Below are 23,074 nucleotides of genomic sequence, written 5' to 3' on the forward strand. Positions count from 1 at the left end.
CATCTGCAGGAGATCAGAAAAAGAAAAAGCAATACAGTACTTACTGTGTACTCAGTAATCACGGAAAGCAGAAGAGTTTTTGCTTTTCAGTTGCAGGATCCGATTCCAAAGTGTGTTCATACAGTGCATGCAATGCATATACTAAGTAAATTTATGAATTGTACATTTCAAACTATGACTAGGACTTAAAATTTTACATTAAGTACATGATTAGGTATATGCAAAGCAGAATGTGTATGCTTCATCTCTGTCGAGTGGATGAGAAACTATGCAGCATTGTTTGAAGCGTATTCATAGAATCACAGAATAGTTGAGGTTGGAAGGGACCTCTGAAGATCATCTAGCCCAACTCCTTTGTTTAAAGCAGGAGCAGCTAGAGCAGGTTGCTCATGATCTTGTCCAGTCAGATTTTGAATATCTCCAAGGATGGAGAGTCCACACCTGCTCTGGACAGTCTGTTCTAGAGTTTGACCACCCCCACAGTAAAAATATTTTTTCTTATGCTTAAATGGAATTTCCTGTATTGCAGTTTGTCCCTGGCCTCTTGTCCTGTCACTGGGCACCACTGAAGAGCCTGGCTCTGTCTTCTTCGCACCCTCCCGTCACATATCTATACACATTGATAAGATCACCCTGAGCCTTCCCTTCCCCAGGCTAAACAGTCCCAGCTCGGTCAGCCGCTCGTATGAGAGATGCTTCAGTCCCTTAACCATCTTTGTGGCCTTTTACTCGACTCTCTCCAGTATGTCTGTGTCTCTCTTGTACGGGGAGCCCAGAACTGGACCCAGCAGTTCAGATGTGGCCTCACCAGTAGTGAGTAGAGGGGAAGAATCTCTTCCCTCAGCCTCCTGGCAATGCTCTTCCTAATGCAGCCCGGGGTGCTGTGGACCTTCTTTGCTGCAGCAGCATACTGCTGGCCCATGTTCAATGTGTCCACCATGACTCCTAGATCCTTTTCTGTCAAGCTGCTTTCCAGGTGGTTGGCCCCCAGCCTGTACTGGTGAACAGGTTTATTTGTCCCCGGGTGCATGACTTTGCATTTCCCTTTAATGAACTTCATGAAATCCTTGTCAACCCATTTCTTCAGCTCATTGAGGTCCCACTGAATGGCAGTACAACCCTCTGGTGTATCAACCACTCCTCTTAGTTCTGTATCATTTGCAAACTTTCTGAGGGTGTGCTCTATCCTATTATCCAGGTCATTTAAGAAGATGTTAAGCAGTATTGGTCTGAGTATGAACCTGTGGGGTATACCATAAGTGACTGGCCTCCAGCTGGATTTCATGCCACTGATCACAACCCAGACTGTAAGGAAAAGCCAAAAAAGTACCAGAAGCTACAGTTGTCACTGGGGAAATCCTTTCCAGGGCTCTACTTAGCACAACTGTTTGAATGCCCAGTTTTCAGACTGTGGGCTTTAGCACTTCTGTACAGTTGGGTAAAGACCTGCCTCTCATGTAGAAGTACCACTGTGCTTTCTTGGACACCATTGATGTACATAACGTGAATCATCACTGAAATGCCCCCAAAGGATGTGGTTTGGAGTAGAAGGTAAGGCAGATGTCAGCTAAAATAAATTATGAGACACAATAACATTAAAAAAAAAAAGAACTCATGAAGTATGTGCTAGTCCACTTTGCTCTCCTCCCTTTCTGCTTGTGCTTCTCTAAGAAACAAAGAGTATCATCTTCTGATGTGCTTCAAATGAACCAAGCAGACTTTGGGGAATGCTGGAATACAAACAACCAGTTACAGCAGAACCATGTAAACCTCATTCCAGACAAACAGCAAATTACGTGTTAGCTGAGGAAAAGAAGTTGTGCCTTCATGCACACTACTGTCATAAATAAATCTGTCTACTTAAAAGTCTATCACTGATTTTCTTCAGTGAAGTCATGAAGGATGTACACAACTCCATGAGTGCTCTTGCAAGGTGAACCCTGAATGATTGTCCTGTGTTCATTGGGCCAACTATTCCTTGCATGTTTTTTTAAGATAGTTCTATGGTTCAAGAATGGTTGTATTCCTATGTGATTGCAATAAGTAACTAAGGTTGTGTAGAGTTGCAGCTGATGTAGGAGCTGTAATTTCATGACCTTAATGACTAGCAGTGAATCATTTAGTTTGGTCACTAAATAGATTGCTTGCCCATAGCTGTAAGTTTTTACCCTGCAGCAGGAAATTGGGAATGTCTGAGCAACAGAACTACGAGTGTTTTGCACTGGGTGACTGGCTTTTACTTTGCAGTAAGTTGCTCTATTTATACAATTGCTTTCCAGGAGAAACTGTGCAACAGTATTAGCAGATAGGTAGAAGAGTATGTAATTGGAGGTGAATAATTCAAGATCAGTTGCATCACTTGGTATACCACAACTGGTAACTAGTTAGACTGCCAGGGTCTAATAATGCAGCTACTACTATTTAAAATCTTTATTAATGATGCAGATGATAAGATGGGATGTACTCTTAACAGATTTGCTGGTGACCCCATATTGGGGTGAGGTGGGTGTGTCGATGTAATGGAGGGGCAGACTTGCTATCCAGATGGGCTGGAGAAGTGGGTGGCAGAAACCTCAGGAAGTTCAACAGAAGTCCTGTGTGGGAAGAGAATAACGCCATACAACAATATGGGCTTGGGGCCGACTAGCTAAAAAGCAGCTCTGCAGAAAAAGACCTGGGCATTCTGGGGAACAAGTTGAACTTCAGTCAGCAGTGCATTCTTGCAGCAAAGAGGACCAACCCTGTACCGAGCTGTATTAGCAGGAGATTACCGAGAGGGTCCAGGGAAGTGATCCTTCCCTTCTCCCTGGCACTTGTGAGACTGTGCCTGGCGTCCCGTCCCCAGTTCTGGGCTCTCCATGGCACAAAAAGTACATAAATGTACTGGAGGGAGCCCAGTGCACAGCCACCAAGACTGCTAGGGGCTGGAGCACATGGCACACGAGGGGTGACTGAGGGAACTGGGTTTGTTCAGTGTTAAGAGGAGAAGGCTTGGGGGGATTGAACAGCTGACTATGGCTACTTGCTGGGAGGGCATAGAGAGGAGAGAGACAGACTCTTCTTGGAGTGGAGGGACACTTTGCTCAGTGGAGGGACACAAGGCACTGGGAGCAAGTTGGAACATGGGAAGTTCTGGTGAGATACTAGGAGAAAGCTTTTCACCGTGAGTTAGTCAAACACTGGTAGACGTGCCCAAAGAGGTGGTGGAGTTTCCATCCTTGGAGGTAATCAGAGCTCAACAAGACTGAGCAACTTGGTCTGTTTGGACTTGCTTTGAACAGGGAGTTGGACTAGCTGATCTCCAGAGCCCCTTCCAACCTCAATTATTCTGTGGATCTATGAACTCCTTACAATAAGACTAATTATGTATTGTCAGCAATTTTTGAAGAAAGATTGAGGAATACTCTGATGTATGCATAATTTTTGCATATGTATTGGTGGCTGTGTATCTTGTTCTTGATGAACCTCAAAGCCAGCCCTAATGATCACATTTGCAGTCTTTGAACTACCACACATTTTGGACAATGGGAATGGCTGTAGCTGAGAATGAAAGTGAAGAAGCAGGAACAAAAAATCTGGCATTTCTGGGGAGTTAATTACAGGTCTCGCTTATAACCTGTTTAAGATTTTTGTGAAACTAATATAACTCTGGATTGGGTTATTTTGAAAACAAAAACTTTTGTACTTATAACCTAAGTGCAGTATAGAATAGAACTGGTAATCTGGACAAATGAGTGAGCGTGTGTGTATAGATGTGTGTGTGTATATATATATATATATATTAAAAATATATATGTTTAAAGAAAAAAGTGGGAGAGAAGTTGGAAAGCCCTTGGAGTCAAATGTCTAATCGGTCAGCCCTACATTTGGTTATGGTTTTGTTTGGCATTTTGGAGGCTCTGAAATAGAGATCAGCAAGTAATATCGATGACAAATGGGAAGTTTAAAAAGAGGAAAAAGTTTTATTTGAACTATTAAATTAATTTTAAATTTCCATTAGAAATTCCATTGCTAGAGGAAGGGCTTGAGAGAAGCCCTGTAAAGTTTCTAATGGCCTTGAAACTGGAAACATCTGCAGAAGTCAGGTGCTGCTTGTTAGGTCTGTTCAGCAGCTGAAGAGACTGAGCTTGGGCAATGCTGAAGCCAGTCCTGGAGCAAATGGTTTCAAAGGGAGAGGGAACCAGGAAAGCATGGACCAAATGCATGTTGGAATGAAAGAGATGAATGTCTTTGCTTTTAATAGCATTAACAGAAGGGTGTTTTCATTCTTCTGGTGAGCAATCTTGACTGCTTTCCTGGGGATGCAATGCAAAATTTAGACCTCTTGTGCTGGATTGTGCTATAGGGCTCTGAAGTTGTTTTGGAGGTTGTGTGAGACCAACACGTTGCACCAAACTGCTGAGGGCCAGGCTGGGGGCTTTGCTGTCAGGAGTCCTACTGTGCCCTTCATGGAGAGGGGGAAAGGAGGGAAGCAAGCTGTTTTAGAGRACCTTATATTTTTCATTAAAAAAAAAATCAAAACAAACTTTTGCATAGCAGTTGACTGTATTTATAGCATGAATTATAATTTCTGATCCACATAGCAATTAAGTTGCAGTTTTATTATACCATGGATCCTTCTTTAAAAAAAAAGTGTCTATATATATATATTTGATGTTCTCCTGATTAATTAGATTAGTAGAACTTTTTTACAGTGACTTAATTAGTACCAGTGACTTAATTAGTACCATTCATATACAGTGATGAAAATTCATAACAATGAACAGAGAAAAGTTGATATAGATGATCTCTTTCCTGTGGCTTTGGTCAAATTACATGGAAGCAGAAATTAATCAGTGATGGAATTAAGTGTGAGGCATGATATATTGGAAAACCTCCATCTTGTGTCAGATGTTTTACCACTGTGATAAATGACTTCAGATAAATAACACTAACATATGTTAAACAAGTTCAGGCCAAGTGCAGTAAATAGAAAATGCACTTTAGGAGTGTTTGAAAGTATAAATTAATGATATATGGTATTTGGAGAGCACTGCTAGGACAGCATTTTCTCTGTAGAGGTTAAAAGAAAAATTCTTTGGAGATGCTTCAGAAATAGCTTTTCATTGTTATTACTATTTTTAACAAATGCAAACCTATAGGTTTCCCAGTACTAAACAGGATTGTTTGCTTTGTTTAGCTATTAAGTGGCAAACATCATATTTCATGTCTATTTCAAACTTTGCCTAGAAACTATCCTGAACCAACAGAGAACTGAACTGTACAGAAAGGAAGCCAATAGCTTGAATGACTTCTCACTTATTTTGCATTTGTTAGAAAAATCGTTGGGGGGGAGGGGGACCCCTTAAGCAGGAAATTAGTCCAAGYGAAGCTAGGAGTGCTCCAGCATCTGTCTGTCCTGCTTCAATTTCTGCATAATGTGAGATAGCTGGAGAGAGTTGGTTCCTGTAGCGGGCAGTGCACTGCTTCTTGCCGAGGTACTGAGCAGCTTTTGTCTTGGAAAGGCAAATCTGCTGCCAGAACTGGGTGTTTTAGAAATCTTTTTCTAAACTGCCTTGGTGATTCTAGTTTGCAGAGATGTTGCTTAGCTTCAGCTTGCTTCAGTCCTGCAGAATTTAAGCAAAGTTTTGCTGCCCCTGGGTGACTGGTGGTTTGTAGGAACTGTAGGAACCATGTGATTCTTCTCTTGTGATCAGTGAAACCAGGTGCTGGGAGTCATTCAGTGCCCCAGTTATAGGCGCATATGTTATGTCACATTATCCTTCTATCTCAAGCATTCCCACACATTTCTGGTCAGACTCGGTCTCAAAACGAGTGGAGTTTTTCTATTTAGATGTCATTCCAGAAGCCTTTGTTCTCGGTGAATAGCAAGCGCTGCCTCTGCTACCAGTGGGAGCAACTTAGAATTTGTGTTTAAAAGGAGACGCAGGTTCATATTAAGGATACGTTTTGAATTTAAAAAGATAACATAAATGCACTTTACAATATTTTTCTTAGACTCATTGCAGAAAGACATGATTAATTTAGAATAGCTCTATAAGCTAAAGCTAATATTCAAAAATATCACTCAGTGCTAGCACTGAGGTTAGCATAATTGATGTAATTGATACAATGATTTCCAGAACTCTTGTTGGCCTGGTAAGAGGAGGCAGTGTCAGTGGCTAGCTCTTCCTTGTTTATGTATTACAATAGCTTGGCAAGATGCAGAAATATTTGAATATTTTCTAGTTTTGTCATTATGGTACAAATTAATCATCAGTGTAATGTTGAAAATGTACGAGTGAGTATTAGAAATTCTGAGAAGTATGTATTTGCAATTTTTTGGAGAAATTGGGGGACATTCACTTCCTCCGTTTTTTTCTAGGTTGAAGCTTTATGCACCAACTTTCAACTTGAGCAAATATAGTTGTACAATATTAAATCCAGAGAACACCTGAAAATGTCTGTGTGCCATTTTATAAGAGGCTTTCTGTATGACAATCAGATCTTTTTTTCTTTTCAGGATTGTAATGCTGCTTCTTTAGTACTATGAAAGTTTGTATTATTGGTTTTTGGGGTTTTTTTTAGAATGACATCCAGAAGCTTTAAGCAGTCCAGTGTTCTTGGATTAATTACTCCAGTCAGGCATCCTGAACTTAAGAAAATTTAATAAGAGGTCTATTTATGAACTGAGTCTCCACAGTAGTGTTCAAATTACTTTCCCCTGCTTCATTGATTTCTTCCCCCATCCTTACCAAAAAAAAAAAAAAAAAAGTCTGCAGATGAGCTCAACATTATGTTACTGCTGGTGTAAAAAAAGAAGTTAGACCCTCATAAGGTGTATGACCCAAAGAAGCAATTGCTGTTAGCGTTGCTCAGGTTGCAGGGATTGGACAGTGATTCAGACGGAGGGTTAGACAGACTGTCAGAGCAGGTCCCAAGCAGACCGGGCTGTGCGTTGGGCCATGCTTGGCCCCTTACTGGCCCTCTTGTGGTTCCTGCTGCTGGCGAGGTTCAAACCCTGTGTGTGTTGCATCATTTTTTGGCTGCAGTCACAGAAGAGCAGCCTGTAGGCAGGGCAGAAGGTGGGAGATATAAGTCCCAAAATCATGCCCCAGCACTGGGCTTCAGTAGTTTGGTTTTGTCTTCCCCCCCCCCCCCCCCCAGTTGTCAAGGTGGTGTGTTTTTCATGTGTTCCAGCAACTGCAGAGTGAAGGGAAACTTGCTGACCCTGGAATATTTTGACGTCTGCTTAATATATTGTATTAAACTCTCTGTCCGTTTGCATATCTGATATTTCTTTATTCCTTTTATGTTGCAAATCAGGTTCTGTTAAATTAATTTCCATTAAGTTAAGTATATCCTTCAAGTATACATCCTCTTCTAGGATTTGGATTTTCACACAACCTTTCTCATAACCCCAGTATTTTTCTCTTTCTCTATTTGATTTGTATATCTTAAGGATGTCCCGTGACTTTAAGTAATGAAGCGGCTATTGAAGGCAAACAGGCCTGAGATATCTGTGTTAAAACTGCCCTTCTATTGACAAGAACCCTAAAACACATCAGGACACATGAGAAAGACAGGTCAAGTTATTTGAAGCAAGCTGGTTAACTAATCTTTTTTTTTCCTTTTCTTTTTTTCCCCCCTTCTCCCCACTCACCTCCCCTAGTCTATGCCTGCTAGGGGACTAAGGAACTATTATAGAAGGACTTGTCCTTTGCTATGTGATTGTATGACACTTAGCAAAATAAAGTCCTGGTCTGTTGGAATGCTTTTCCCCCACCTACTCCAAATCAGTAAAGTCTAAGTTGAATTTCTGCGTCTGGGTTTGGGTATTTAAAGGTGTGGATTGGTTGGAGAGAAGATTTCCACAAGAACCACTGTCAGAGGTTTAGGAAAGCTGAGCTATGGATAAAGTTCTTTAGCTTAAAGAACAAATTGTTATATGGAGACATTACTATAATTAAGTTTGTAAAAAAACCCTGGGGTTGTATATAGGAAAATGGGTAAAATAAAAGCAAACAAATTAGTTTTTAGAAATCAATATTATCAATAGTAAATGGAGTGAAAGGCTGGAATAAATATCTTGCAGATGCTGTCAATTTTCCAATGAAATTTTTTGCATGTTCTATTTTTAAATTAGTTGGGGGAAAAAATTGTATAGATGAAGCCCCACTGGGAGGTGGATGACCTCTCTAGAACCTTTCCACAGTGGATTTTTATGATTTTATGACAGGCTTCTGGGCGATACTGGAGTACAAATAAATATTAATCCTTAATATTTGCTGTAGCTCTCAGTGCACATAGTGTGACTTGTATGTGAGGGCTTTGCGGTGAATGCTTGGTCTTGGCAGCTCTGAATGTTCAAAAAAGTTGAGTTGGAGCGCGTTCCCCCAGCAGAATGGCTGTGAGACAGGGAAGCGTTGCACCTATGTGTGTAATGCAGACTCAGGCATTTAAGGACATGCAATGCCATTGCAATCAGCAGCAGCACTCTGCTGAGAAGTGGCACCCTTATCATAGGAGTTGCTGCTGGTGCTGTCTCTTTTGCCTGCTGCCTTATTATCAGGTGAGTAGGCCATACTTGGCATCTAAATCTTTGCAGAGCCTCTGAGGGAGTCGAACACATGCAGTTGCTTAGCGGGTCTGTAGCCTGCTATAAAACTGGACGTGCTGCCTGAGGAGGGACTGGGGCCTCTGGAATGCCCTGGTCCCAGAGGCATCCTCTGACATATGTTGGCATGTCTTATGCAACCATCAGATTTGGTCTGGACTTGAAGTTCAGGAGCTCGTTCATGTTCTTGGCACAAATCGATGGTCTCTTTGCACTCAGACGTTTTGCTTCTTGCCAAGCTGTCAGCACAGATAAGACATTCGTAATTCCAGGGATAGCAGGTGTGTGCCTTATATATATATAGGTTGCTATAGTTTGCTTATTGCTATTGGCTTAGTAAAACTTACAGAATATGCAGGGCCGCATGTTGGCACAGTGTTTAAAGGGGAATAAAAGCAGAAAACTCAAATAATGGCTAGCACAATATTACCAAGTGCTTGTAATCCAAGAGACACTGATATATATTGTTGTTCAAGCACAGCTATACAGTCCAGCAATTCAGAGTGCTAGTTGTAAAACTGAAACAAGCATTAAAGATTTGCATTGACTTACATAGTTTTAGATAATTATTTTTTAGCCTCAGATTGGTTACAGTAATCTCTAAAGAAAACARTAAGTTCTTCTGTATTATTTTCTTTCCTAGCAATTTTCCTTGGCTCCATTCTCTTGAATTATGTAACCTATGTTTTAGTATAACTACTACTTTCCTACTGTATTACTCTCTAGGGAACAATTTTGCATTAGTAGGGGGATGAACAAGATGACCTCGTAAGTCTCTTTCATCACCACTTTCCATAGTATGGTGCTGTAATATTTGACCTTGTTACATAGCCTTTTCCCTTCCAATAGCCCTTTGACTTTTTTCAAAAGAACAGTCACAGCATTTTTTGACATGTAAAAATGTGCTCCTTTGAAGTTATCAAGCTGAAATGCTGTTTCCTGCACTTCAGAACTGAAGAGCAGGTTAGTGCCTTTTGCATTCAAGGGAGGAGGGACTATATAAATAAATCATTGCGGGGAGATACATCACAGTGTCTGTTCCATGGCTGGAATGAATATGCTGAAGAAGCAGGGGATCTTTATTTTGTTAATATGTTGGCAAGGCTGCAACTTTCGAGTATGCCTTTCTAATACTGCTTTTTCTTTCAAGGAGGCAAGGAAGGAAGGCTGACTTGAGCAATATGTTCTAGATCTGCACTTTGTTCATGGACCTACACAGTGTACTTCATTGCCCTTATTTTGAGCAAAAAGTTTTCCCCACATGTGTTCTAACTTATCCAGCCTGATACCTACTAATAAGAAATATGCCTCTAAAGGGGAACTCTGTATTCTAGCTTGCAAGACAAGAAGGAATAGATGAGTGTGAGAAGTAATTTGGAAATGGAAAGAAAAGCTGCAGTGGACTGAAGCAAAAAGTGGATTCAGAAATGGCTTGCTATCCCTGTTTGTCCATAGCTTTCAGCTTGCAAAGAAGGGCACATGCTCTTGGTGGCATTGACTGGGCAAGCATTTCTGAGAGCTCCCCAGCACCAGCCTGACCACAAAAGCCACTCTCACAACAGATTTTCTGTAGTGAACCGCCCCCGCATTTTCTTCATCTCTCCAAAGATAACCAATCTTAATAAGCCTGTTTTTTTTTTTTTTAATTGGTGAAATGCTTGAGCCGTTCAGGTGTCTGAGGGCTGTTGCTGCTGTCTTCTGTGCAGTTAGTGTGATTCCATGTTGATTCTGAGTTTTTCTGTCCCGTTCTAGTTCTTACTGCACAATTTACATGTAAAACCTGCTGTTATGCTCATCTTGTGTTGGGCTCACTTGCTGTTTATGTCCTTTTTCCCATAGCAGTAGTGGAAGGTCCATATCCTTAACCCATAGGATCCAGCAGATGAGAACTAAGGTTTCCTGTTGCACTTAACTATATAAACACTTGCTATGTTTTAGCATCTCTCTTTAGCATAAATCACTGGCATTTATTTGCCTTAGTGTGTAGGAATAATATGATAAATGTTCTTCTTCTTAGTTCCACATGCATGTGGATTGGTGTACAAGAGGCAAGGAACAGTATTTTAGAGCTTTGTGAGGAAGAAATTCTTGCTAATGGTTTATTGATGACACATTTACAGTTTGCCTGAAGCAAAGTAGAATAAGCAGAATTTTGGTAGAAACGGTTGAGGGGAGAGATCATCAATTTAATACTGTTAGGCTTCTGTAAGGGAAGATGAAGACAGCTGAAAAGTCCCTTCTACCAACTATATGTGGTAGCTGCTGCTTTTAAATCTCACTGGACTACTACTTTTGCTGTAGTTTTTCTGTATATTGGTAATAAATCTGGAGTATTGAGTAAAACTTGGAGGAAAGGGTGGGGGGAGACTCCAGGACATTCAGGAATGATGCAACTGCAGGGGGAGGGACCTATCCTGAATGGAAGATTTCTCTCTTGTGTTTTACATGAATGATTCAATTTCTCATTCAGTTTTCCCATACTTCCTAATTCCTAAATTTTACTTTTCTTTAGATGAACATTTAAGCATTACAGTTTTCTTCAAGCATTATTGTTTTTATAGTGAAAAATTGCACACGTTCATCAGGTCAGCCTTCCTGGCTGTTCTCCCTTTTATTGACTCTCTTCTCTGGTCTTCTGTGCTATTCATGTTGTTTCTCCTGCTTATCACTCCATGTCTCTTTTTCCTCATCCTCAAGACTATCATTTTTCTCCTCAGTCCTCTGGAATTTTCTTATTTTTGCTTCTTTTTCCCCAATATCCTGTGGCTATATAGGAGCAGGAATCAAGGTACAGTTAGTCTGGAGGACGCTGGCTTCTGGAGGAGGGGATACATTTGCTGTTGAATTTAAAATATATCATTGTTCTCATGCTGACAGTTTGATATTAGATCACTTGAGGTATAACATGGCATTTTTGGTGCTTCGGAAGAGCATCCAAAGAAGGTTAGCTCAAATCCTTCTCCCAAAAACAGGGTTTCCTTCCTGTATTTTCTCCTTGCGGAAATCCGGCACACTTTTCTTTTGGCCATTTGCTTCTTGCGGCAGAAGGAAAGCAAATTTCTCCCCTCTGAGAGGCGGAAACTCTTTTAGGATGAGTGTACAGCAATATCAGGCAATTTTCACTCCCAGGGCAGTTCCCGCTGTGGAGCTGTCCCTGCTTTCGAGTCCAAACCTGCAGGCTCCCAGGAGTTCGCAGATGCCTCCTCTCTGCAGGTGACTCTCTTTGCACCCTCTTCCCCAAGCGCCTGGCCGTGCGACTCTAGGGTGTGGGGAGGAAGGGGTGTCTGAGGCTGTTTTGTGCCTTTCTCTCCTCCCGCTCCCCACCTGGAGATCCTTTAGAGAGAAAGGGAATAAGGAGGCAGGCTCGCAGCAAGCCCTTCTCATATGCAGGCGTCAGGAGATCCTCTGCCCACAAAGGATCCCCGTCCCCTCTGCGAGCGGAGGGGACGCACTGTCCTGGATAATTAACTTGGCGGCTGGTTTGTGTCTGAATGCAAATGAGCTGCAATAGGTTTTCTTCTCCCTGGGAGCTTGCAGCGCGTTCCTTGCGAGGCAGGCTGGAAATCTGGGGGAGCCGCGCAGCGCTGACGCTGATTGGGGTTTGGACTTCAGCTGCCAGCCTCAGTGTAGTTTGCACTTAGCCTGTTGCTTTTCATCAGATCGTACTTGATTGTTAAAAACTACTTTTCCTCGCTCAATGCTAATCATTTATCCCCGGATTGGTGGGGGAATATATAGTTTGAGTTTACAAGTGACACATGTTGCACTAATGAATACATGAAAATCTATTTATACAGAGAAAATAAAATCACATTTGGAAAAAAAAAACCTGAAGATTTGTAATGTGCAAAACTAAGTAATCTCAGCAGAAGAAGCCATTATGTTAATGTAATAGTGGGCAGTGTGCCTATGAATGAATCCCCTCTCTGTGTATTTTCTAGGGGGTCTGGGAGTAAAAGGAAAGCGTATTGTCTTGCCAACAGATTTATTACTAGCTTTTGTGGACAAAAACAAAACTAGAGAGCGCCTCTTTTTGGCATAGGTCCAGGTCTTTTCTTAGAGCACTGCTTTAATTTGTTTGACATACAGTGAAGGAATGGCACGCTGCACTAATTAGTTTTATATACAGTAATTTTATAGATCTGCAGCCCTATATGTACTCATGGGCCCACTTTAGAGACCAGTGAGGTGTCTCAGATTATTCCCTGAAGCACATCTTCAGGGCTGGAGTCTGACTTACTGCTCTGCTACTCCAGTTCTTGCCCAGTTTTACAGTTGTGTAAATCCATTGATTCAGGTAGAGTAATACCCACTTAAAATTAAAGTAGCATAATAATGAACTTGGAAGTCTGTTATTCATCATTCACAAGAAGACCGAGGTTTTCAATTATTAAAAACTTTTTTATTTATTTTTTACTTTTTGGTTTTTCCTTCACTGCTGGTGGAAACTTGCAAACAGTTGATTTAAATTCTGAAGGACAGTTTAATGATTACTTCTTTGTAAGGAGTAGTTAATTTTTTTTTCATTTTTGCAAAGGCAAGAAATAAGATTTTAGTTTCCAAGCACTAGCCTGATTTCTAGTGGTTGGTGGAAGCCAGAGAACATGGTTACTTCTGTCCCACGCAGCGACTTTAGAAATGAATGGCAGGAAATATTTAAAAGGTCTTTTAATTAGATCTGCACCAGCTACCCTGCTAATGTAATCAAATGTAGAGTTAATCTCCCTTTTATGTTTTCATAAGGAAAGGAGCTTCATCTTGACATTATAGTTTGAAAAAAAGAGGCATGGATGGGAAATGTGGAGGTCATTCAGGCAGCAGCAAGTGAAGCAGAGCAACTCCCATTTGTGCTCAGCCAGATGTTCACTAGCTTTTGCCAATAGCTCAAAAGGCTGATGCCACATACATTATTATATCCCAGGGACTAATTCAATGGGTGTGATGGAAGAGGAAGGGAGGAGAATGGTACCCTGTCAGTCAGAGGTCAGGTGTTACACATGGGACTGCACCAAGCAATATTCAGCCAGTTCGTAGGGTTTTTTTTGTGGATTGAAAACATTTCATTTTCCCATAGAAAGTAGGAGAAATGTCAATGATTTTATTAAGAATAAAGAGGCAAATTATTATTTCCTTCAAAAACTCCCAATTCCTGTATAGTTGAGAGATGAATACCCAATGAAACTCAATCCCCTGAAGGTCATCTTTGGAAATACGTAGTGCCCTTTGAAAGCTATCAGCAGTCTGATGAAATGAAAATCTTTAAAAGGCTTCTCTCTCTCTTCATTTCTGAAAATATGCCAATAGCAAACCAAAATGCGTTGCCTCCTTAGTGATTACTTAGGCTCTTTAGATTCATCTAGAGAAATCACTCTTCATCTGGTGTGGGCTGGTTTTCTTTTCTCTCTAGGAGAGTTATTTTTACAGAAGCAGAGTAATAAATAATGGTTTTCTTTTAGTGTAAGCATTTGCAGTCCCAAAGTGCTGTTAACGGAAGAAAGTAAATCCATTGAGGTTGCTGCCTCTCACATGTGTATGTTTATATCACAAGTCTAGTGGTATTTGATACTCTGCCTAGAGCACCACGATGCGCAGACAAGTGGTGAGCTAAGAATCTCATGAGCTTTTAAGGAAATATATCTAGGCCCTATGATGCAAAGGATAATTTAACAATTAAATGTGGCTCTTGGTTGCTACAAAAATGGAAAACAAAAATTAAGCTCATACTAGTACCTGGTTTTGAATCTGCTTTGTTTCAGATGAGTTGACTCTGGTTTTGAATGTTTGAAGTTAGCAATGATGATGCTTTTTAATTTCTCAGGATTTCATAGAGGCTACAGGTAAAAAGCTGAATTTCAAGGTCATTGAAGTACCAGTTTAGCATCCCAAGCACTATTGCTCAATCAGTAGGAAGCTGCCATGGAGGGACAGAGTGCCTTTTCCTTCTTAAAATAAAGAAATAAGCAGTGACCTCTAGTGTTAACATCTGAGGAAACCACCAGGAGAATTTTCTATCATCTGTAAGTCTGCAATTAAACCTTTATCACAGCTGCAGACATGCCCCTTTCCTTTTGTTAAGGAAAGTTAGTTAGGTAGACACAGATATCTCAAACTCTGACTGAATTTATCTTCTTTAATCTTGATACATTATGGAAGTTATGTAATGTGTCTCCAAACTGTACTTGATCTGTGGAAGGACATGAGTGCTTTTTTGGGTTTTGTTGTTTGTTTGTTTGTTTTTTTAACAAAATGATGAGACAATTGTGAAGCTTCAGTGAAAAGTGTAGCAGCTAGTGTTTTGCTTGAAGTTCAAAAGTTCAATTTCTGGCATAATTTAATACTGACATAAATACTCGATCTTATGTCCAAGCTCCTTAATTCTGCCAATCAAATATTGTGTCTCTGGCTACCTTGTATCCTTTTAAGGAACATTTCTAACCTGACCAACACGATCAGGAGCTATGGTTTTTTAAAAAAGCAAAGCAGCTGTCCCCTCTCTTTCTGCTGGTGTTTGGGTTCCTGCATGGTGCAGTACATTTTATAATGAGTCAGCTGGGTAGGTTTTTTGGCCTGTCCCAGGAGCACCTTGGGGGGGGGGGTTGGTTCTAGTGACAGTAGCAGTTGGGGTAGTTTGGACTCGTGCTTCAAAACCCTGAACGTAGTTCGTTTCAGTTAAAGGAGCCTCTGTCAGGGATGCACCTGCGAGAATTACGATAACCTCTGTACTTTTCTACCATAGAAAAAGATCTTACTCGTTGTTGTTGTCTTTCAGCTTCTGTTGATTTGTTTTCATGGTCTTAGTTTCCATCTGGGCCTTTTGGAGCGAGCACTGAGGCCCCCACGGCGTTCAAGTCACTGTTGGCAAGTGGGAATGCTGTAAGGCCCCAGAGCTGTTTCCCAAGTGTCCCTTGGCAAGGATCTGGTAGTACATTTACAGTTTTCTGCAAAATGCCCCACAGAAATTCAATAATGATACAAACTTTTATAAAATGATCTCTGGGGTACTTTGACTTATGCAGGCTTTCCCATTCTGGGGGAATTTCACCCTGATTTGAAGAAAACTAAACCAAAACATTTTCTAACGTATCATAACTCTGAAGTGCGACTGTTTCACTTATCTCCTTGGATGGTGGTCTGTGAACGTTTCTGATGGTTGCCAACACTATAAGAAAAGGGCGCCAAGACTTAAGTAGACAGTATGTTGCCTGCACACAAAAATATAAGTTGAAATGGTTAGAAACTTGTATTCCTGAGTTTATTCAACAAGATTATTAACTCAACGTGAGGAGGGAGCTGTGAACTTTACTTGCCTTTATGTAGATTGCTGTGCCTTGGCAAGAAATATCAGGAATGAGATGACGTATCTTAATGATTGCTCCTCAAAAGTGGTGTCAAACCAGTTCAAGTGTTTGCAATAAATGCTTCTGTCTGGTTGCTGCTATTACAAAACTTGATACATCTAGTAGCTGTAGGTTCTTCAGTGATGGATCCTTTTTTGAACTGCAGTTAGGAACTTCTGTCTTTTTTGCTACATCTGAACACCATAGCACTGCTTGTACTAGTGGCTGAGGATGACGTTGTACTCTAAAAAGAACAAGGAAAAAAAAGTTCAACCTTGTTCTTTTGAGATGTACCAAAAATCTGCATGCCCCAATGACAGCAACTGGCATTATAGTATCATAACAGTGCTTTGTTAGCGCTTCCCCCAGGCTGGGCTGATAAGTGTTCCTGTTGCACAAAAGCCTGACAGATGGCGTTTGTTAAAATGTTGATATTTATGCACAAAGTTGCCAGCACTTTAAGAAATGGTACCTCTCTTAATTAAGATTATAATGTACTGCCTTGTTTGGAGAAACTCTGCTCATAAGGATGCTGGTGAATTATGAATAGAGGGAAATTAGTAATAGCAAATGCCAGATGGAGGTATCTTTCAAAGAAGAATATTTTGTGTAATATGGCATGTAAAGTTGACATACCAGGTCTTAAAAGACCTCTATTATTGTTTAAGCTTTCCTGACAAAATTACTCTTTATCCTGCCAAGAAATGTAGTTTCACATGCCAGTGTGTTTTTAAGCTAGAGTAGTTAAAGCATGCCTCTAAGTTTATGGCTTGAAATGAAATCCTTTCCGCCAGTGTTTTGTCAGGACTCTTTAAACAGTGCAAGGAAGGAGACAACTTATAACAATAATAGTTTTGCCAGTTCTACACATTCTGCCTTTGAAACCAAAGACAATTAGGGATGAACAAAATTACTTACGAGGTTTACAAAAAAGTGTAAGTTTTGCTGAAGCTTTGCTTCACTTTTTTTTTCTTTGCTTGAAGGCAGCTGTTGGGAATAAGAAACATTTGTCTTAAATTAAAACCTGCCTTCTTTGTTTGAAGTGAAAAATGWAATGCATCAAATCCTCAAATGATATGCCTTTTTGTAACTTACTGAGAAAAAGGGAAATAAAACTTAATGTCATTTTGTAGTGTAATTAGTGATTAGAATAGAAATAGACAAGGGAAAGTAAGAAAGAAAACGTAGGGGTTGGTGTTTCGTTTTCTTATATTCCTGCTCTGTAGGCATTCTAACTTTGATCTCCTGAGCTACTGCAGGCTACTGCTTCTGCCCATTGCAGGATAGGTCCTTTGATGTTCTGGGGTGAGGCAGTGTGTCATGGCAGTTGATCACAAAGATTTCATTTTTTCTTGATAATTGCCTTCATATTATGTTAAAGTAGTAAAATTCAACACGGAGAAATTTAGGGGTGTATATGGCCACTGTTGAATATAGTCTCTCTCAGCCATATACGTCTATGTAGTAGACCTTTAGTTACATTCTGCTCTACCCACACAGTCACAAAACACTTTCTAATACACAATAATTAACTTAAAACATACAGTGCAAAAATCTTCCAAAAGACACAAACATTATGGCAGGATACAGAAAGATAGCAGAGGAGTTACTCTTGTCTACTTCTAATAGTTTTCTATGAGCATGTATAATAGGAGTATAATCAAGGTAATATATTTCCATACTGGATGATGAAAAGAATGCTTCAGCTTCTTTTAGAAAAAAGATCAAGATAAGTTTTCATGAGGATAAAACACTGTTTTGAATTATGCTTAGAACAGACTGTCCAGCTATTTTTGGTATTAATGTTCATTGCAGTTGTAGAAAGGAATTAACAATAGAAAGATGAGAGCACCAGAAAAGAATGTCGAGAGGGAAGGCGGGCAAAGATGGGATTCAGTGGCTCTAGCTGTGATAACAAAAGCAGAGAGTGCTCTCAGCTGAGTCTTTTGATACTAATCTGGCACTCTTAATAAACCCTAAATTTACCTTAATGCAGAAAGAAGAGTATTTTTAGCTGTTTTTGAAATGTCCTCAGAGTGTTGTTTCTTGCTGATCTTTTTTGAAACTATAGTGAACTTACCTGGGAGATGTTATCTGTAATTATGCACAGTTAAACCCTGATTTTACTTGTGTTGTTTAATGAACAAGTACTGTATATATGAACAAGAAACTTGCTTACTTTGACAGCAGTCTATCTAATGGAAAATTGTCACTATGACTCTTCCCGCTAACCCTTTTGAAACCTGCGCCCCTTTTTAGCAATGTTGTCAGTTTTGTTAGCCATGACCTTTTTGCTGTTATCTTTTTTCCAGAAAAACTCTACAATTCCAATGGACGGGAGCTGAGACGGGCACTTTTCTCCTTGAAACAAATATTTCAGGTAAGTGAATGTGTTATCAGTGGCTCTCCATTGTGGGATTTGAACATGACTTGAATTTTTTATCTATGTAGGGAATAACTTACAGGTTTTGGCAAAAGAGAAAATTTTAGGACCCCATTTTTGAAGGGCATTCAGCCAGTTGCTTCTTCGGCTCTCTTCTCTTTGTGGTCTGCAAGTCTTCCCCCGTTCCTTCAGTCTTAAGAGGGCAGGACTGATTAAGGAGGAATGGCAGACTTAATGGCTGGAACCTGCTGGGAAGGGAGGGAAGAAAACTGGGAGTCTTACCTGGAAGCTTGTGCTGCTCGATGGACAACGAGACACATAGTTCTGTATTGGGAAGACTGGAAGGAGGATGCATTAAGTGGAGCTAGAAAGCCATCGTGTGGGGTGATGGCCTGACGTTGGGCTAATCCTGTCCACAGAAATATTGTTGACAAATAGGTTAGGTTTAAGCCACACCAAAGCCTAAAAAAGAATGTGAGAAGACGTGGGACAGATCTAATGAGGAACTGAGATGTAGTGGGAGAACTCCAAAGATGTTGGAATTTAGATTTAGGTTAGATGTGAGAGGCCCCAATTTATTGATTAGCCCAGAAAGATACTTCACAGAGCTGTGACTGATCAGTTTAAGGAAAGACATGGATTCAGATATGTGTTTGTTATGGAGGAGACCTGGAATCAGCAGGACTTTGGGTCCTTTGAAGAAGGAGAAGATGTGATAGAGAAGTGATGTGGGCAATATGAGAGTGAATGGATTGAGATGCTTGGATTTCAGATCTGTTTGCCTGAAAAAGGGGAAGGACTTGGTAAAGATGCAGGACTGGAATGAATCAGGTTGAAGAGAATAGGCCAGAGAAAAGGAAAAGAAAAAGTGGGTGAGAACCAAGCATATTGCAGGTCTGATCCTAAACAGAATTCTGGGTGTCAAATTCCAATTCTGTCACTTAAATATCAGTGAAATCAATAAAAAAACCCCACATCTTCACCTTTACTAATGGGTGCGTGTGGAGGATGAAAACCTATAACTTTATTCAGCTACACTGGCAGGTGTTAGTGTTTGTAGTAGATGCAAGGATATCAGACTCTTAGTTAAGCATTTTTTGTTTTGTTTTGAAATAAACATTTGTTCTAAGAAGAACAAGAATATTTCAATAGTTCTGTAAGCTTGCAGAATTGCAAATTTCCAAAATATACAGTACTTTTTGCAGGCTTCGAAGTTAAGCATTCATTAGTAAATGACAGAATGATTTTCTGAGCAATAGGAATAGTTGGGGAAGGGATCCCATTTCAGAGAGAATTTTGGTAAATGAAAATATCTTTTGGGGTCAGAACAAAGCTCCCTGAGTTTTGAAATTTTTGGATAGGAAAGGAGTTCCAACTCCAAAACAGTCTGGTTGTTTCATGGTCACAGATTGGGAAAACCATTGCGTCTTTAAGGCATTCCCGGGAAAGGCTTTTTAGAGTCATGAAGATGCAAGCTGGATTTTCCTGTGAGCTTGCCAAGTAGGTGGACTGTGTGCTCAGAGGAAATTAGGCAGGTTTCCAAGAGATGTCTCTGATTTCTTCTCTTTTTGTTAACCACAACTCTTTTTGGGAAGTATTTGTTTGTATTTCTGTGAATTTACATATTCCATAGCTTAATTTGGGCCCTCATGCATATGTAACAGTGAGTGCTAAGCCTCTCTTCCCACCCATCCCACCACTCTCATCAAAGCCTTTTCCCAGTTCAAGTATTCATAAGTGTTCTCTCCCAGGTAGGTTTTTTGAACCTAATAAGTGTTTCTGAGCAGCTAGTGCTCAGTGCTTTCAGTGGATGCACTGTTAAGGTCTCTCTCTTCTACCTGATCAGCTATTTTCATGAGAATAAATATCATTTAGATATTTATCTGTCTAATAAATGTAATGGGATGAGTTGAAAAGTAATGAGAGGGAAGGGAGAAGAGAAGCACAAAAACAAGTATTGGTGCATGAACCTTGATTACACAGGAAAACAGGATAATGGAACTAGAAGTCATACAGATAACATTTTATCCTGGTTATTTCCAGCTTTAATTTCACTCTTTGGCAAGTCAATATTATTCTCTTAATGTTTTACTTGTTACAAAGAGATGATGAGACTTTCTGTTTGAAGAGAGGCATTACCTGCCTAACTGTAAAGTAAAAATTCAGTTCAAATCTAGCTTGTTGGAAACGCACCAGGAACGAATTTAGCTTTTAAGTTAAGCTAGTCTGATAGTTTCAGAATATAATTTTCCTTGAAGAATTTGAGTTCTCTACTTTCTAATATACCTGATCTGGGGAAAAATTTGGGAATTATCTATTACCACTTTAAGTAGTAACTTCTAGTAGAATTATGGCCATTTGTTGAATGAATGTGCCCTTAGGAAAAAAATTCATACGCTATGAGAATGCAAGGACTGGTAATACATTAGTGGAAGAATTGAGAGGGAATATTCCTCAAGCTGGAGAGTATCCAGGTCATATGCTCAGATATTTGATGCAGTACACTATCAAACTGGAAAATAAGACTATGATACAAGTTCCTTTTTTACTGTCCAGCTTTGTTGTCATTAACACTAGTTACCACGTTGTTAAAGGCATCCACCAAAAATGGTTTTAGTTTGGTTTGAAAGGAACCGTGAGAGAGAGAACATAAGTGGAATTTTTCATTTTTTGTAAAGATGAGCTTTAAAAATTAGTGAAGAAAAGTACAAGTTGAGGTAATATTATAGGCCAAGCACTGTTGTCCAAGTGGTCCTACCTAATTTATTTTTTATAGTCTATAACATTAGAGTATGTTAGCATTAAAAATCTATTAGAAATCGATTTATCTACCATTGTGTTAATTTTTTTTTGAAAAGAGTGTACTTCCACGTGAATATCTGTTTAATTTTGTATCTTATTGTATTTAGTATTTTAAATTGTTCAAGAGTATGATGTTTTGGAAAATAAATATTGACTTCAAGACCAGTCTTTATTTTCATGTAATGTTCATTTTAACAATTTTCAGAAAGTTACAGAGAATTCATCATGTCTTAAAGTGCCAAAACATTTCATAACACCATGTTTTTATAATCATTTCATCATAGCAGAGTTAATTTGGCACAGCTCTGTGTCTGTATCATTTTTAATTTGAAGAACTTCAAGGTAATGTACAGTCTCTTATTTGTATTAAGTGGGAACAAGCCCAAGTTTTACATCAAAACGGAATTCCGAATAGTCAGATCTTTTTTTTTTTTTCACGCAAGGTCTCAGTGAAGCTTAGCAAGGTTTGGCAAATGCAGTGCCTTTGTTTCAGATTTTAAATGAAAGATTCATTTGGCAAGTACAAACTTGGAATTTCTCTTTGGTTTCTTATGGTGGGCTGTTTTTGGCAAAATGATAAGGGTTATGCAGAGCGTTTTTCTTTGATAGTAATGTCATTCCTGCTGTTGTAATTTCTTCTGAAAGGTTAATATATCCATAGTCACGATGTTTTACTGGATTGTAGTGCAGTAACCTTCTTCTGGTTTACCAGTGCGCTTTTCCATGAATGCATTTATAGAGTAAGGAAAGTAATATTCAGATTATGGAAGTATATTAAAAACTTGACCCTAAAGTAACTAAAAAAAAAAAAAAAGTGGGTATAATTGACAATACATTGGACTGTAGTTTAKCTCCCCTTCAATTAATTCCCTGTTGCCATAGTTATTGTATTCTTGAGCTTATCAGAGATTTGTGAATTTTTAGGTACAATGTGCTAAAACTCCCAAAGGCATACAGGAACAGAATCCAGCCTAACGTGGTGCTTATCAAATTATGATCTAAAACCTTTGTCTTTTACATTATCATGATATTGTAAAAGAGGAAAAAAATACAACTTCTTAAATTACTTTATTCAATCTTTATCAATCTTAAAAGCAGGAAAAAATGGGTGAAAGTACTATAGTATATGCAGATGTATGCTATGTATTTTACATGACTTTAAAGAGGTTTATTTTACAAAACCTCTGATGTGACTAGACATAACATAAAGCAGACATGTTATAGAACCTATAAACAAAAATGTGTCTTGTAGTCACAAAGCATAGTTTAAAATTGCATCATTTTAAAATATGAATGAAGTAGGTGAGTATATGTCCCTGTAAGAAGAAGAAGAAAGTTATAAATCATGTTTCAACCACTCTGAAATCTATAACCATGTGTAAGTCTTCACAGCTTTTTAAAGTTGTGGAAAATATTTTTAATCTGTCAATGAGTTAGGTTTTCTGGGAAGCAGAGATAAAGGCTATTTTTTTGAGGTAAAAAGGCAGTTTTCTTTTAGGATTTCTTTTTTCCCTACTAAATGTCATTCAACAAATGCGGGAGGTCTGCTGTCTTCCTTGAGGAGCCTTGGTCCACAAGTTGTCCTGTGATCAGAATAACAGGCAACATAGTTCCAAAATTCTCTTACAGAATTTTCTTCTATTGTTAAAAAAAATTCATTAATCATTTAATAGTTGAGCTTTGTGTAAAATACTACAAAGACCAGCTATCTAGGGGCCCTAAAAACATTAACTAGAAGGTGTTTGGATAGACACAATCTTATCAGGAAGTGAAATCAAATGTCACCCACTGGAGCCGCTCAGGTGTTGCCAGTTGTTCTGGGGAGGGCAGGAGGCATGTTCTGGGTTTGCCTCCTGGTGTCAAGGGAGGTGGCTGCTCCTTCTGCTCTGGCGTGGATGACGGATGGTTCCTTGGGGCTGGAAGCTGTGCGAGACTTGATGTAGGGGCTGCTGTCAC

At 39.6% G+C, this 23,074-nt stretch overlaps 1 protein-coding gene across 1 annotated transcript in view; it reads left to right on the plus strand.

Annotated features, from left to right (window-relative positions):
* Positions 1-23,074, plus strand: part of LOC112977980 (FH1/FH2 domain-containing protein 3-like) — a gene marked incomplete at its 3' end in the record, with an annotated part of 202,322 nt that overhangs the window by 168,114 nt on the left and 11,134 nt on the right. Inside the window, exon 4 of the mRNA XM_026090970.1 lies at positions 18,246-18,313. Coding sequence (XP_025946755.1) covers positions 18,246-18,313 — 68 coding nt within the window. The remainder of the gene's footprint in view (positions 1-18,245; positions 18,314-23,074) is intronic.

The sequence above is a fragment of the Apteryx rowi genome, unplaced genomic scaffold, assembly GCF_003343035.1.
Source record: "Apteryx rowi isolate R43461 unplaced genomic scaffold, aptRow1 scaffold_887, whole genome shotgun sequence".
In the NCBI taxonomy this organism is placed as follows: Eukaryota; Metazoa; Chordata; class Aves; order Apterygiformes; family Apterygidae; genus Apteryx; species Apteryx rowi.